The sequence below is a fragment of the Zalophus californianus genome, chromosome 6 (genome assembly GCF_009762305.2).
Source record: "Zalophus californianus isolate mZalCal1 chromosome 6, mZalCal1.pri.v2, whole genome shotgun sequence".
In the NCBI taxonomy this organism is placed as follows: Eukaryota; Metazoa; Chordata; class Mammalia; order Carnivora; family Otariidae; genus Zalophus; species Zalophus californianus.
The window spans coordinates 2,373,427-2,390,037 of record NC_045600.1 but is presented as its reverse complement, the minus strand read 5'-3'; the positions used below and the strand labels follow the sequence as shown (position 1 = coordinate 2,390,037).

General features: G+C 47.2%; 2 protein-coding genes and 1 non-coding gene across 5 annotated transcripts in view; 2 read left to right on the top strand and 1 right to left on the bottom strand.

The window, feature by feature from the left end:
- LOC113909454 overlaps positions 1–7,446 on the bottom strand; it is a 37,099-nt gene extending 29,653 nt beyond the window's left edge. The window contains exons 1-3 of one of the 2 annotated variants that reach the window (XR_003515742.1): positions 6,416–7,446; positions 6,164–6,267; positions 3,236–4,035 (exon numbers count right to left, since the gene is read on the bottom strand). The gene's annotated coding sequence lies outside the window, so the exon portion shown is untranslated. The other variant, XM_027570615.2, reaches the window with a different exon arrangement.
- A 127-nt stretch (positions 7,447–7,573) lies between these two features.
- EIF5 (eukaryotic translation initiation factor 5) lies at positions 7,574–16,056 on the top strand. Of its 2 annotated transcripts, XM_027570613.2 has the most exons (12): positions 7,574–7,706; positions 7,841–8,051; positions 9,106–9,385; positions 9,496–9,577; positions 9,864–10,036; positions 10,317–10,428; positions 11,164–11,306; positions 11,568–11,726; positions 12,052–12,213; positions 12,501–12,665; positions 13,012–13,146; positions 13,730–16,051. In XM_027570613.2, the coding sequence occupies exons 3-12, from the start codon at positions 9,314–9,316 to the stop codon at positions 13,817–13,819; spliced, it is 1,293 nt and encodes a 430-aa protein (XP_027426414.1). In that variant the 5' UTR covers positions 7,574–7,706; positions 7,841–8,051; positions 9,106–9,313; the 3' UTR covers positions 13,820–16,051. The 2 variants fall into 2 exon arrangements, with proteins under 2 accessions (XP_027426414.1, XP_027426415.1); XM_027570614.2 differs by lacking the exons at positions 7,574–7,706; positions 7,841–8,051 and adding an exon at positions 8,527–8,546 and having other exon boundaries at positions 13,730–16,056.
- On the top strand, positions 10,666–10,789 carry LOC113910786. The gene has a single exon (XR_003516272.1). It is a non-coding gene; the product is annotated as a small nucleolar RNA SNORA28 (small nucleolar RNA).
- Positions 16,057–16,611: the final 555 nt, after the last annotated feature.

Sequence of the window (16,611 nt, the reverse complement as noted above, 5' to 3'; positions counted from 1 at the left end):
GCAGCAAAGGTGTGTGTTAAAAATAGCCATGAACTTGGTAAATATCTAGCCAAGAGTGATTTAGCCCAAAAGACTTCTTTCTGCATGAAATACCCAAACATGCAAGCAGCGTTTATGAGCTAAACTAAAAATGGAACTCTGAGCACAGGCTCCTGGCACACAAAGCTCAGAATAGCTGAACTTTACTTACCAAGTATAACAGTACAAAATGTCACGCTGGGAATATTGAACGTGGGAGTTGATTGCCCAAGAAAAAAAAAATCACTCACCTAATTTAAGGAAACTCAAAATGAATCCATTCTTTCCTCCACAACTCTAGATTGCAAAAGTCCCATCTGGTACGAACTATATTTACTCAGATCAGTACCACAAAATAAAGGTTATTTAGAGCATATTGTTACGGTTTCTGGATGGTTCTTCCATCTACTAGAGAAAGCAAAAGATACAGGAAATTGACCCTAAAACTGGACTAAATCTTGTTCAAATGGAAATTTAGAAACAGCACCCTCAGGATCAAGAAAATAATCAGACCTGCACATCAGGCCTAAAGCCCCAGTAATCGCCCTGGGAAGTGACAGAGCAGTGGGGGCGGCCGGCTTCGCCGCGCAGGGGGGATGGTAAATGAGGTGAGCACTGGGGTTTGGGATGGGAGCCGCTCACCTCGCCTGCCCTTATCACAAGGGCAAAGGGTCTGACTGGTCTGGCACTCGCTGCTGTCCCCACACACCAGCTCTGCTCCCCAGTAACTTTGGCAAAGCTCTGTCAACCCTCTGACCCCAGCCTCCTCATCCGCAATGTGGAGCAACAACAGACTGTCCCTCGGAGGGCTGTTTTAGGGATTCAATGGGTTAAAGCACATAAAGCACTAAGGCCACAGGGTTATCTCACTGTCTGAGCTCCAGGGAGGTTGCCGCCCACTGGGGTGCTTGCTGACACTTCGGGAGCCTTGTCTACCAACCGCCAATGCCGAGCAAGAGCTAGGTTTCAAACTGTGAGTTGTTAGAGGTCTCCTTTTGAATTGCATCTCCCCAAAAGATATGTTGAAGTCCTAATCTTGAATGAGGTGAGTGAGACCTACTTCGCAGAAGTAGTGTCCCTGCGAATGTAACGGAGTTCCCTGAGGTCATCCTGGATTGGGACGCCGGGCGGGCCCGGCACCCAGCACATCTGGCGTCCTTATATAACGGAGAGACACAGAGACAGGCACGCGCAGAGGGGAGGCGGCCCTGTGAAGGCACGGAAGGAAGAAGGTCACGCGACAGAGGCCGCTGGGGGCGACACCGAAGCAAGCCAAGCCACCGCCAGAAACCAGAGAGGGCCCGGCCGTGCCAGCACCTTGATTTCAGGCCTCTGACCTCCAGAACCATGAGAGAATTCATCTCTGTTGTTTCAAGCCAGGCTTGTGCTACTTTGTTCCAGCAGCCCCAGAACAGTGGGCACACAGAGCGGGCTGGGCTTGTACCTGTGGAGGAATAAGCAAAGGAGCGTGGAGGGGAGGCTGGCAACGGCAGAGCAGGCAGGTGAGGGTGCATGTGCACATCCGGATGGAGACGGTGGCTCCGGTCTCTCCCACCTTCAGCTCTGAAGGACAGAGACGTGGCTCCTGAAAGAGCCCCACGTAGGAGTGTGTCCCAGCATGCCAGGGCTGCCAATTTCCTAAGGAATCAGAAATCTGAAATCGCGGGTGAAATCTCCCAGGTTCTTAAACGTTGGCTCATGAACAAAATAAATGTACAAGTGGAGACAGCACCTGCGGAGGTCCACCTGCACCTCGAATGTCCGCCTCAGCCACAGGCAGGATGCACAATGGCCGGTTAAGGAAACTCAGCGGCCCAAGGAAAGCACATCCTCGGCCCTTCAATCCCAACTCCCGTCTGACGTGTCTTAGAAAAGGGCCTTAGAGCCATTAAAATCCAACCAAAGGAAGAGAGGCGACCTCGGATATGCCAAACAGGATAATGAGGCCCTACCCAGCGGGAAAAGCCCTGCAGGAAGTCAGGACCCCAGCCCCAGCCTTGAGACAAACCCTCTCTCTACGCCTTGGTCTCCCCATCCACGAGAGGAGGGGACGGCAGGGCGCCGGCCACTCCCTGGGGCGTCGGAGTGCCGGTGACAGAACCCGGGGGGCAGGGCTGTGCCAGCAGCACCGCGTCATTGGGATAACCGTCCTAATTCCACTGGGTGTGGTGCACACAATACCACCCCCGACAGCCCGCCTGTAACTTCTCCATCGGGCCTGGGTGCCATGGCTGCAACCCAGTCATTGGGACATCAATTTTGTTCTTCTCACTTTGATTCACAGACAGACCGTCTGAATATAAGCTCATGGGATATCTCAAAAGAAAGCTGCAGAATCTACGGTGAGGGAAAAGAGGTACCGGGGCTCCAAAGTCGTGTGACCCCCCGCCCCGGCCTTAAGGCAAAGTACAGTCCTGAGACCACAGCACCTGCAGCACCCGGGAATCTGTTAGAAACCGAAATTCTGGGCCCCACCCAGACCCACTCAATCACACTTGGAGTAGGGCCCAGCAATCTGTTTCAATAAGCCCTCCAGAGATTTTTTTTTTAAGATTTATTTATTTATTTGAGAGTGAGAAAGAGAGAGCAGGGGGAGGGGCAGAGGGAGAAGCAGACTCCCCACTGAGCGCAGAGCCTGATATGGGGCTCAATCTCACAATCCTGAGATCATGACCTGAACCAAAATCAAGAGTCAAACACTTAGCCAACTGAGCTACCCAGGTGCCCCCCAAGCCCTCCAGAGATTCTGATGCTCACACCCTCATTTGAGAACCACTGGCTTCAGGAAATCAAGTCATGCACAGATAAGCAAGAGAGACATCCTTTAAGAAATACAGAGTCCAGAATGTAGCATAGATAATTTGTACTCAAAAATTAGGTCGTGAGGTTCTTGGGTGGCTCATTCGGTTAAACATTTGCCTTCGGCTCAGGTCATGATCTCAGGGTCCTGGGATTGAGCCCCACATCAGGCTACCTGCTCAGCGGGGAATCTACTTGTCCCTCTGACCCCACCCCCCAGCTCATGATCTCTTTCTCTTTCTCTCAAATAAGTAAATAAAATCTTTTTTAAAGAATTAGGTCTGGGGGCGCCTGGGTGGCTCAGATGGTTGGGCGTCTGCCTTCGGCTCAGGTCATGATCCCAGGGTCCTGGGATCGAGCCCCAGATCGGGCTCCTGGCTCAGCAGGGAGCCTGCTTCTCCCTCTCCCTCTGCCTCTCTCCCTGCTCATGCTCTCTCTATCTCTGTGTCTCAGATGAATAAATTAAAAAAAAAAATCTAAAAAAAAAAATTAGGTCTAGATAGCAACTCTACCCAAAGTAGCAGCTGACTCTGCCGAGCACGTAACAAGCTGTGTTTCTGGGTCCTGTGGGTCTGTCTAGCGCTTCACTGCAAGGCCAAGACCCACAGCTCATCAGCAATCAGTGAGCTCACTGGCTGGCATGTGGCTGCTTCACCTGGGTGGATAAAATGTGCCAGATTCACAACTAAATGCAGAGGTGGGAACACGCAAGGATGCTCTCTCACAAAGGTCGGCAAATGACTGTCAGGAATCCTCGGGAATCACAGGGTCTTAGGCAAGAGAACCAGCTGCATGCCATGCCACACCTGGGCCTCTTCCAGACCTTCTACTGCACACATGGTGCACTCCCAAAGCAGTGCACTCAGTGTGAGCAAATGCCTTTCCTACTGCCACTAGCCTCAAGCGGGTGAGGGACCAGCTCAGCAGCCATCCACCTTGCTTCCCTGAAGACAGGACCTGAGGCAAGCCAGGTCATCCACATTTCTCCATCATCTACTGAGTCGATCCAATTTTGCAATTCCCTCTCTTTTTCCAGGAATGACATAATATAGGGTCTGACTGGAGTCAAATGCCTGGGAGCAGGAAGACATTCCATCTCCAGCGGTTCCTCACCGGATGCTCCATCTCTTCCTCACGCACTCCCGCGGCCTCTGTCCCTCTTGTAGCTGACTCTTTATTCTCCTCAAGGACAGGTCCCCTGCCCACAAGTTGTTTAGCCTAATGAGGAAGGCAGACAAGTAAACAGGCAAATTCAATAAAGTGCCACCGAATGCCAGAGGTGTGGTGGAAGTATTGGGTGGGTGGGATGGGCCTGTCACAGAGGCAGGGAGACATTCTGCCCAGAGTGTCAGAGATTTCAGGAAGGGGACAAGCTTCATTTGGTGTCCACCAGGCAGATAGCTGCTATTTGTTTACACACGGCTCCTGAGCAGGGCCTGCAATGTGGGTGGGGCCTGTATCCCAGCAACTCAGAAACGTTCGATATGGGTGCATTAGATTACCACGGCTTAGGACTCTGGCTTTCAACGTAGCCAACGCCTTTGACTGCCTCTGTACTCACCAGATAACCTTCAGTTCCCTCCCAGCAGCTCTGAGTGTCTGCTCCATGCACACCGCTGTGACAGGCCGGTGCCGGAAGAAAAACTACACACATCCCCTATAACTCAACCTCAAGCCGGGGAGTCAGAAACTTTAACTAAGAGCGTGCAACTTTAACAGTGTGCCGGAGGTTAGAGACAGCTAAAAGAGGGATGTCACAGAGGCCAGCTGTCCAGCCAGACAGCCCATCACGGAGGGCAACGTCCTGGTCCCTCAGTGGCCCACAGCTCAGAAACACAAGGTTCTTTCAGTCCACGCAGACCTGATCGGGCTCAAGGGGGCAAACTCATGCTAAACAGAACAGACACCAATATCTAAATAACCGAAAGGCCAATTTACTAACTTACCTTTTCAGCAGCTATCCACGCCTGCCATCCAAGGAAGGCAGGTGCTGAAATGCATTTTAGGCACTCATTTGACAACAATTTCAGAGGCACCAAGTGCCCATTACTTAGCAAACTGTGAGCACCTGGTCGGGGGAACTGCAGCTAAATGAGGCGGGGACCCAGAAGTAGGAGACAGAATTGTGCAATGAGCCTGGCGTCAAGCTAGAGTTCAAACGCTGCCCACCATTTATTAGACAGGTGACTTCGAGAAAATTAACCTTCCTGACTCTTTCCTCACCTGTAAAATGGGACTAACAACACTCCCGCCCATGATCGTTAAAGGATTAAATGGGATTACACCTGAAAATTGCCTAGATTTATGTATGTTTATATTTACCTCTGAACACTGGGTCATGTAATGGTTAAGGGAACAGACGCGGGGGTCAGAAAGATCTCGGTTTAAATTCCAACTCTGCCACTTACTAGCATGTGATCTTGGGCAAGTTGCTTAATTTTTTCCACTACGCCTCAGTTTGCTTATTTGTAAAATAGGAAGAAAAATTCTCCATAGGGGCTAGGAAGTGAATAAGACAGTGCATTCAAAGCACTTAGCAAATTCCTACCCTATGAGAAGCATTCAATAAACGGTAGGGTTAAGAATAACTTTTTAAAAAATTGTCCCTCGGTACTGGTACCGAGGTACTGGGGCGCCTGGGTGGCTCAGATGGTTGAGCGTCTGCCTTCGGCTCAGGTGATGATCCCAGAGTCCTGGGATCGAGTCCCGCATCGGGCTCCTTGCTCCTTGGGAGCCTGCTTCTCCCTCTGCCTCTCTCTCTCTCTCTCTGTCTCTCATGAATAAATAAATAAAATCTTAAAATAAAAAATTGTCCCTCGTTAGACACAAATGATTGGTACACCTGCTAAAAATTAAAGTTAAAATTAGTACAAACTTTTCATTTTATTTTTTTAAAGATTTTATGTATTTGACAGAGAGAGACACAGCAAGAGAAGGAACACAAGCAAGAGAATTGAGAGAGGGAGAAGCAGGCTTCCCGCTGAGCAGGGAGCCCGATGCGGGGCTCGATGCAGGGCTTGATCCCAGGACCCTGGGATCATGACCTGAGCTGAAGGCAGCCGCTTAACCGACTGAGCCACCCAGGCGCCCCAGTACAAACTTTTTAAATGAAATTAAATATGGGGCCATCAAACATACCTGCCCCAAAATAGTAACTCACATTGTATTTAGCTTTATTAAAAACCAATTCGGACAAGGCAAGCCCCTTATCTCAGACTAGTTTCATACCCATCATTTTCCAACAGAGTTTCTAAAATAATGTCATTTGTGTGCAAAAACTCCAGTTGTTTCCATACTGCTAGGTCATGCTTCATGGTGAGCCAGAAGCAGCTTGTCTAGGATCTACCTTTTCCGTTGATATGGCGGCAATCCTGGTACCCATAAAGCATTATGCACTTGGTCTACGAATCATACGGCACTGTATACGCTGTGTGATGATAATATCAGCTCCTACGGCAAAGACACAAATTACTTCCCTCAATTCTGGATCGCCCCTTTGATTTATTAACATCCCCACACACACTGTCAATTTTAAAATGGTTTATGAAGCATGTGAATCACGGAAGAGTATCCTGAACTTTGATAAAAATCAACATACCTTTCAGTTCCAACTTTCTTGCATATTCGATATTCGATCGGGCAGCCCCTTACCCACTTCATCCTGTCCTCAACAGCATGCTACTTTATCCAGCCTGGGAAAACCACCGCTGCTGCCCAGGACACTTCACTGTGAGAGCTCATTAGAGACCGCAGAGAGCAGGTTAGAACCAATGGCTCCATTATTTGGCTCTCGGTTTTACTACAGCCGACTATGTTTTCAAACTTCGTGATGGACTCTGGAAGCGCTTTTACAGTCGCAATTCAAACTTTTAAACCAAATATGTTTCTGAAAGAATGGGAGAGTTTCTGTAATCACCTCAACAGAACGAAAACATCAGAGGCTCTTTCTAAATAGTCACTTCCGAGGGACGGCATTGGAACCTCATTAGGAACACCTGCTTTGGGCTATGCTTTGCCCAGCAAGGAAGTCACAATTAACTGGAGTGGTGGGCTCCGGGAATGGTAACCCAATGAGATGTTTGTTTCGAGCAAAGTTACAGTAGAGCACGCTTTCAGGAGGGTCCTGGGGTCACGAGCTAATTTGGGGTTTCCCTCCTTAGAAAGCGGGTGCACGGGAGTGCCAAGCCCCGCCAGGCCCGTAGGCCCGGTGCCCGAGAGGGCCAGGCAGGCGGGCCAGGGACGCCGCACGACGACGCTGTCAAAGTGACACCCGGACCCCAGCTTCGGAGGTTAAAAAACAGCACTTGGGATGAAAGACCCAGGCCCTCCAATCATCACAGTCAGCCCAGGCCTAGGCAGCGGGGAGGAAGAACAACTTCCTCCTCGAAGCCCGACGACGGGAGTCCCCAGGGGTCGGAAACGGCAGAGAGGACCTCCCCCGCCCCGCCCCCGGGCGAGGCTGCGCACCCGCCGCGAGGGGAACTCGGCGGGAACGCGGCCAGGCCAGGGCGACGGGGGAGGGGAGCCAACCGCCATCTTCCCCCGGGCGCTCAAACCGACAAAGCGCGGCCCCGCGGCCAGCCCCCTGTCGCGGCCAGCCGGCTCTCGCGAGACCGCGAAGGCCTCTGGGAAGGGCGGGGGAGGGGAGGGCAAGGGAACGAACCCAGGACCCGGGGACTGGGGGCGGGCTGAGGCGGCGAGAGGAGCCTCAGGAAGCAGGAGGGGCGGAGAAAGACGCGATTGACGTGGCATATGGGCCAATCACGAGCAAGCTCGGGCGCGCCTCGGGCCAATGAGCGGTGCTGCCTGCCGCGGGGGCGGGCACTGGGGCCAAGGGTAGCTTGAGCGCGGCGGCGGCGTTGTTCAGTCAGAGCGAGAACATTCCAGAGGTGAGTCCGGTGGAGGGGCGGCAGCCCCGCGCCCCCTCCCCAGTCCTCCCCGCCCCCTCGACCCCCGCGGGCCGCTGGCTGGCGGGGAAGGCGCCCCGACGCCCGCGGCTCACGGCGCCGTCTCTCCGCGCCAGGTCGCCAGGCCCCGGGCGCTGAAGGGTGTGGACCCCGGACGTCGCTGGGACAGCCCCTCCCCGCTGCTCGGCGGCGCCTGGCCCGGCCGCTGCTCGCTGCGCTGCTCCGCCGCCTCCGCCGCCCCTCCTCGGACTCGGGTTCACACGCGCCTCACTTCATCCCAGTCCCGGGCGAGCAGCGTTGGGTTTATGTCTTTATTTGACGAAAACGGTGAGTCCGCGGGCGGGCCGGCGGGGAGATGGCGGCCGCACAAGATGGCGGCGCGCCGCGTGACCCGCGCGCGCGTGTGGCGCAGTTCGGGCCGGCGGGCGGGCCCCGCGCCCCCGCCGCCCTGCCCCCCGCCGCCCTGCCCCCCGCCGCCCTGCCCCCCGCCGCCCTGCCCCCCGCCGCCCTGCCCCCCGCCGCCCTGCCCTCCGCCCCGGGCCCCGGCCCCCGCCTCTCCTCTCCCCCCCCCCTTCCTTCCTTCCCGGCCCCCTCCCCCGCCGGGCCCCGGCCCTTCCCCCGCCCCGCGGGAGCGCGCCGCGCGGGCTGACTCAGGCCTCTTTGCTGCATTCATGAGTCATCGCCCGCCCGGGGGCGGGGGCGGCCCGGGCCGGCGCCTCTCGGCCGCTTCCGCTTGCCCCGGGACGTCGAGGCCGAGCGGCGCGCATGGCGGGGTCCCTGCCCCGGGCGGAGTGGCCGGGGGCCGTGGGCACCGGAGCGAAGGTGGACTGTGTGCGCGGGGACGGGGAGGAGCGGTGGCGGTCGTGCTCGGTCGTTACCGCGCTGTCCGCGCGCGCTCCCGCGAGATCGCGTGGCCGGGGTTAGGGCAGGGTTTCTCCCGAATGAGCCCTGGGTGCTGCACGAGAGGTCCGGGGCCGCCCGATCGAGCGGGGAGGCTGACAGGGCCGGAGGGGCTTGGAGGCTGAGTCCGGGAAGTTTTTTCATCACGGAGGCCTCGTCTGCGGAGGAAAGGAGGTGCGCCCGTCCGCAGTTGGAACATGGCCGCTCCACCGAAGCAAACCTTTGGCTGGCTGCTGGTGTTGGCTTCGGTGTAAACCCGCAGTAGCTGGGGCAGTGCAGTTTGTTGCTGGAAATCTGGCCCTTCGTGTGGCGACAGGTGTTCTGTGTTAGAGGGGAATGTCAGCTGCGCCTCCCGGGAGCTGGGATGCTTCGTGATGTAGCCGAAGGAGGCACACTTAACCGGGAGGTGAAGGGAGGCTTTCTCCTGCGGGAATCACGCTCAACGTAGGGGGGTTGTGTGTGCTTTTCCTTTCTCTTTCAGAGCTGTTGCGCAGCCATTGGTACCTGTATTGGGGAAACATAGCATACAAGCAAGAAGCTTACAGCCTCAGTGGCGAAAATTTTTTCATGTCAGAGACCGAGAACTCTTGCAGTCGTTTATGTCATCCCTTCTTCTCCAGACAGAAGATACCAAAAAGTTGCAATCAAAGATCTCTTCATCTTATTGATAAAGCCACTAATAAGCCAAAATGTCTGTCAACGTCAACCGCAGTGTGTCAGACCAGTTCTATCGCTACAAGATGCCCCGTCTGATTGCCAAGGTAATACTGATCTCCGTTTTAGTTTTGAGGCCTAAGCTTTTTTCCTAGATATTTAAAGAGTGCACCTCCCGGGGTAGACAATGCAAAATTAAAGTTATTTTTTTCTTTAGGTTGAGGGCAAAGGAAATGGTATCAAGACAGTTATAGTCAACATGGTTGACGTTGCAAAGGCGCTTAATCGGCCTCCAACGTGTAAGTAACACTTCTTAAGAGGAGTCTGAAAAAGCATAGCATCAGTATGGTCCTGACAACTTTGATCTGTGTGTTTTGATTGAGTCGTATGCTAGTTTGTTTCAGGGTTAAGTGGAATCTTGTGCTTGAAAACCAATTGATTTATTAGTTGGCCATTGGCTAAACAAAACTACTCACGCAATACATTTCAACCCAGTATAAAAGTGTAAGGGAGTGATGTTTGTATAAGGGTGAATGAGTAGCCAGTTTTAGTTAATCTTTAACTTCTCCCCTCCCCCCCCCATAGATCCCACCAAATATTTTGGTTGTGAGCTGGGAGCACAGACCCAGTTTGATGTTAAGAATGACCGTTACATTGTCAATGGATCTCATGAGGCGAATAAGCTGCAAGACATGTTGGATGGATTCATTAAAAAATTTGTTCTCTGTCCTGAGTGTGAGAATCCTGAAACAGAGCTGGTGAGTCTTTTGGAGGAAAAACTACATATTTGCTTTTGTGGTCAGTCCTTTGATATCTTGGAACGTATGTTCTTGACAAGGCAGAGCAAACGTAATTGGAAATAGAACGTAAAGTAGCAAAATTTTTTAAGTTAGATCATTTTGTGAAACTGTCTTCAAGTAGGTCGTTTTGTGAAAAAATTTGTTACTAAGGTGGAGTTAAGGTCAGATACTTTAACTTTGTTCTTTGCAAAATTTTATAGGCCATAGATGATACTAGTTTTTACTTTTTTTTTGGCAGCATGTCAATCCAAAGAAGCAAACAATAGGTAATTCTTGTAAAGCCTGTGGCTATCGAGGCATGCTTGACACACATCATAAACTCTGCACGTTCATTCTCAAAAACCCACCTGGTAAGTCTTTATGACGAACTTGTAAGATTTTAATGTAAAGCAACTAATTGTTGAAAACAAAATGGAGGTTTTTTGCTGCTGTGAAACTAGAATATAAGGACTATCCAATTTTTTTGTCTTGTTCTATTGCATCTGTGATTTCGAAAGATGTACCATTAAGGGTAAAAGAACAGGTGGAATACTGTTTTGTGAACCAGGGTCCTGGCTCATTAAGCCCAAATGGCTTTAGAACATTGCAAGCAACACTCTGTGGCAGATGATGGAAGTTGTCTGACACAATTTGAGCTTGCTATAGCAATAAAGTCTAACCTATTCCAGTGTTCTCCTCCATGAGACCAACTGTTATATAGACTCAAACAGTGTTAACAGCTCTGGCCTAAAGTGCAGTTGAGATGTGCTCTTGTTCGTGTTCGTGGGACATGAGAGGGCCAGGAGTGCCAACCTTCACTACCACATTTTCTGAGATACCACCATTTCATCTTAATTTTAACAAACAGTTAATAGCTTTATTTTGGGACATTCCATCCTTACTCTGAGCTTTTTTTTTTATATAGGAAATGATAGTGGATGAGTTTGGTGTGTGACTCTTAGAATTACAAGTAGCGTTGTGTTCGTGTATGGTTTACTGAGGGAAGGTGCCAAAGCAAAAGGAGGCAAGGGTTTTAAACGTTCATGAGAAACAGTGAAGTGTACTATAAACCATAGTGTTAAACTTATTTCTTTGTTTTGCTGTAGAGAATAGTGATAGTGGTACAGGGAAGAAAGAAAAGGAGAAGAAAAACCGGAAGGGCAAAGACAAGGAAAATGGTTCTGTGTCCAGCAGTGAGACCCCCCCGCCCCCACCACCCAATGAGATCAGTCCTCCTCCACATGCTGCGGTGAGTGTAGGGGTAAAGGTGTGGTGGGCACTTAAGTTGGATTAACTACGATACCTGGTGGGAGAGGAGGGCAGAAATAAGGAAACTCAGTTTTAACATTGCGGTGCTATCTTGGGTTCCTGGTTATGTGTGGTTGATTACATTAATGTAGATCCAATTTATTTTTGTGGAAAACTAACCCGGTGCCATTAACATGACTAGAAATTCGAAGTATGTTTTGCATTTTTAAGGCGTTTGAGTAAGCATATTTGTTCTTGGTAGGAAGAAGAGGAGGATGATGATTGGGGGGAGGATACAACTGAGGAAGCGCAAAGACGCAGAATGGATGAAATCAGTGATCATGCGAAAGTTCTGACACTCAGTGATGATTTGGAAAGGACTGTTGAAGAACGGGTCAATATTCTGTTTGATTTTGTTAAGGTAAAATAACTTGGTTTAAGAGTACTTAAACATTTTCTTGATAATCCGTTTCAAGCCTTGGGTTTTTAAGGTGTTTATTAGTTTATGCTGATTACCTGGCATGTAACTTTTTCTCATGGTATCTTTTGAATACTCAAACTCCCAGGCTAATTTTACTTTTTCAATACTTCTGAGGTGGTTCCAGGTACTATCTTTGGCGTGTGCTTTTCATTGAAAAATGCTGAAACTATAATAAGTTGGGGAAAAAGTCGAAAGGGAGGACTAACTGGTATCTCAAGAGCAAAATGTGTCTCCATTTCACTGAATTGGTTCTTTTTATTTGCAGAAAAAGAAAGAAGAAGGTATTATTGACTCATCAGACAAAGAAATTGTTGCTGAAGCAGAAAGACTGGATGTAAAAGCCATGGGTCCTCTTGTTTTGACTGAAGTTCTTTTTAATGAGAAGATTAGAGAACAAATTAAGAAATACAGGCGCCATTTCCTACGAGTAAGCAAACTATTTTAGGTTCATAAATGAGATTAGAGCTGTGTGACCCTGGGAACATGTTTTCTGTCATCCTAAAACTGGAGATAATTGACCTAACCTTAACCAAGGACAGGAGTATTTGGAAAATACTGTGTATAGTCTCTTATAATGAAAGTAATACACAGATTTTTATGTATTGACCTTTTGAGCCACTGCTTAAGGGCATAGCCTTAAGGAACAATTTTGAGACAATGAGTGTACTTCAAACTTCTTTAAAAGCTTGTTAATGCCAACACATTTATTTCCAGTTTTGTCACAACAACAAAAAAGCTCAACGGTACCTTCTTCATGGTTTGGAGTGTGTGGTAGCAATGCATCAAGCTCAGCTCATTTCCAAGATTCCCCATATCTTGAAGGAGATGTATGATGCAGATCTGTTGGAAGAAGAAGTCATCATCAGCTGGTCAGAAAAGGTGGGGAATAGATAGAAACAGGTTCTTGAAGATCAGAAGTTTTATTGAGACGGTTTTGGGGCAATTTAGGAAGAAGTAACTTCTGATAACTTGAGTTTCTTCTATATTGAAATGCAGTCCCTGGTATTAACCTATAAGTGATTTACCACTATGGCAACTTTCTAGTAATAATGGAAGAAAGTATTTAGATTCTTTCAGACTCACCGTTACTTGTTTTCTGAATAAATGTATCTGTTGAGGAGTCAAGATGAGGCTATGACCCAGTCCCTTCAAAGAGCTCAGTGTAGGCAGTTAAATAAATTCTTAGATTTCTCCAACTAAGGAAATGGTATTGAACATTTTTTAGGCCTCTAAGAAGTACGTCTCAAAAGATCTTGCCAAAGAGATTCGTGTCAAAGCAGAACCATTTATAAAATGGTTGAAGGAAGCAGAAGAGGAATCTTCTGGTGGTGAAGAAGATGATGAAGATGAGAATATCGAGGTAAACTGTGTTAGGGTTTGGGGTTATAAAATGATAATCAAGTAACTTAAAATTTTTAGATGCAGCAAAACATGGTCTCAATTTGGAAAATTACCATGTTAATATAAAAGTTAGGGGGGGACATCTCTCCTGCTCCTAGACATGATTGCAAATAGACATAAATTCTCAAACAAGTATTTAATTAATGGCAGGTTGAGTATACAGTTGCTAGTTGTCCATAAAAATTAAGATGATATGAGGCTGAGAGAGAACTTAGTTTTCAAATAACAAAAACTTTTTGTGCAAAGTGATGGCTGTGGGGCACCTGGGTGGCTTAGTTGGTTAAGCATCCAGCTCTTGATTTCCACCCAGGCCATGATCTCAGGGTTTTGAGATCAAGCCCTGTATGAAGCCTGCTTGGGATTCTCTGCCTCTGCTGCTCCTCCCCCTCCCCCCCACGTGTATACACTTTCTTAAAAAAAAAAAAAAAAAAAATGGCTGTCTGAGTAGTTTTCCTTTTTTGTTGACCATTGATTTGTAGTACTATTTTTATAACTAAGTTTATTTGGATAAAGATATATAATCAATAAAATTGTTTTATCAGGTGGTGTATTCAAAGACTGCCAGTGTACCTAAAGTTGAAGCTGTGAAGTCTGACAACAAGGATGATGACATTGATATTGATGCCATTTAAAGGGGTGGGTGCTGCCCAGCTTAACAGTGTAATGCTGCGAATCTTTCTGCATCATCAGCCAGAAGTGCAACATGTATGTGCAAAAGCTAAAATGGCTTAACATCATGCTACACTTTCTACTAAAAATGTATTGCTGTGAGTGGTCTGTAATTAAGCCCAACAAGACATCTAGGGAGTCCATACACATATCAGTGAGCAGATATAGTTTGCTTATTTATAGCATGTTTCTTTTTGAAAAATTAGTGGTGGACACATTTGGATCACATTTATACAGTTAAATAAAGATTTGATTTTGGTCATTCTTCAGATTTTGGCTCTGAATGACTTAAGCTGAAATGGCTCCTTTTTACAATACCACACCATAATTAACCTGATAGGATTCTTGGAGCCTGTTATATTTTGTTAGATGCTGAGACTGTTAAGATGTCCTCAGCAGAATGTAAACATAAGCTTACTTGTAATTATCTTAATCAGCCATTGAGAAATACAGTACTTTGGAATGTTCAGTCCCTCAAATTGGCATCTGGTAGTGTACATTCTTCCCCATGCCGAGGTGGACTGATAATCAAATGGCAGTGCAACATCTTTATCTTATTGAGAAGTAAAAATGACCTGAGTGTCCTATAAATAATTTTAAGAGCAGGTTTTGAAACTTGAATTGTGTATTTTCAGTTCGTGTATACTTACCCCAAATTGTAGTCTTTGGAGTCATGTGCATTGCACGTTGGATGAGCCAGGGGAATTATTACATTAACAAATAAGCATTTTATGTGTATGTAGCTGTTGCTTTGTACTGACTGAGAAAATTTTGAAACTCTAGGGTGTGATTATATAGTAAGGTATGATTTTATTTGGGGGAAGCAGGAAAAGGTGCACTTAATAATCTCTAGCAAAAACTGAGCATCATTTTTCAACTTTTATTCTTACGATTTAATTACAGTTTCAAAATGTTAAAGGCATACTGTATCTTTTGTTCATTGTGGATTTTCTCCTGATAATATAGTTTGTTCTTTAATGCCTTTTACATGTGGATACTTAGCTTATGCTTTTTAGGTTTTGGTTGCTATCTTGCGGAAATAAGTGTTACTGTGTCTCAGACTTGATTTCCGCGCCACCCCCCCCCCATGTCTTATTTAAAAAAAAAAAAGCTAAAACTGTACTTCAAGTTAAAGCCTATATTTTGGTGTAAGACTTAAGGTGTTTTTTATTTCACATTGAATATAGCCAGACGCCCAAGAAGTCTGATGATGGCCACTGAATGCAGGTGATTGGGGCCTGACCCCAGCCCATCCTGAGGTTTAGATTTGGGAATAACTTGCTGGTGAATTCTTTGCTCAATTAGCTGATCTAAACTCACTTGATAATGGGTTATGTCTGTATCTGAGAAATCATCTCCAGGGGAAAATTTTGTTGTGCATTTATTCCTTCCCACAAAGTACACTGGGAATCAACAATTCAAAGGGTTAATTTTATTGGAAGTATTGTTTTACATCATTTACCTCTTTTATGGTCCACTTTCACAGATTATAATAAGACCTTAATAAAAACGTGTGTAAGAGTTTTTCACATTGGAAATTATACAAACGTTTGATACAATAAAACCTTGTTAACTTGATGTTTCAAGGAGGTAAAAATCAAGTAGTCTTAACTGGAGATGTACAGATTGGTCCCCATCCCTTCCCTGTCCCATGCCTTTTGATCGATTTTAATGAGTGAAGCAGAAGCACCTACCTGGAGGGAATGTGCTTTGTCACACCAAAGAGATGAAATTTTTACAAATTTACATCTCTCTTAGGTTTCAGATTCTTTGCTATAGGCCAATTTGCTTTCATCATCTGAAATTCTACAGCAGATAGTGGTGACCTAAGCCAAGTTGCATTCAGCATACTCAATGTCAAGCTAATGGGGTTCTGTTATAGTTGGGGGGTTTGGTTTTTTTTTTTTTTTCCTTTAACCTGAAGGAAAACCTGTTTGGGGCTTCTAAACACTAAAGAGAAAATTTTGGCTTAGACTAGTCTTCAGTCTGGTGCCAAACTTCCAGTGGAATTCAAATCCACATAATAGAGGAGTTTTATCCATGGAGTCTATCCTAATAAATTAATCCTTCATTTTGATCTATTCAATGGTCTTAAAATTTCCTGTTTCAAACAGCTACATTACTTGATTAAAACAATGTTAAAATTATATTTTGTCTCTGCTTTAATATTAAAATTAATCTAGATTCTTATTTTACAAGATCGAAGCATTGAATTCTGCCGTGTTTTGTCGCTGCTGCTTTGGATTTGTATTGGGATGTTTCCTTCCGTGGTTGCCAGCCCCACTCACAAAAACTGGATGCTGCTCATTACTGTGGGTCAGTGACTTTCCTTGGGTCTTGTATTCTTATTGTGTAACTCTAATTACAAACTGAAAAGATCTGCCTTAATCTGAGTCCTTGAAATCTTGATGGGTGCTTACTTTAGAGAATTGAGACGTCAAGTGTATAGTTTTATAATCTCTGATAAAAATAGAGATTGCTTTCCAAACAATCTTTCTGAAATTGATGAACCTACGGGTCTAAAGGTTGGAGAAGGGAGAGGGGTGTAACGTAGTGCTCAGTGCCTTTCTTGTCAGGCTATGTTGCAATCGCCCCCACTGTGTACTCCAGTGCACTAAACACTGAGTAAAAACCTTTGACCTGAAGATAACTTAGAAATGAAAGTTGGCCTTTCTAAAAGAGTGGAAAATCCAGAAGGGTACTGGCGCGTGCACAGGGTGCTGCCTTTCTGCGTTTTGTGTTTGTTGCATTGATC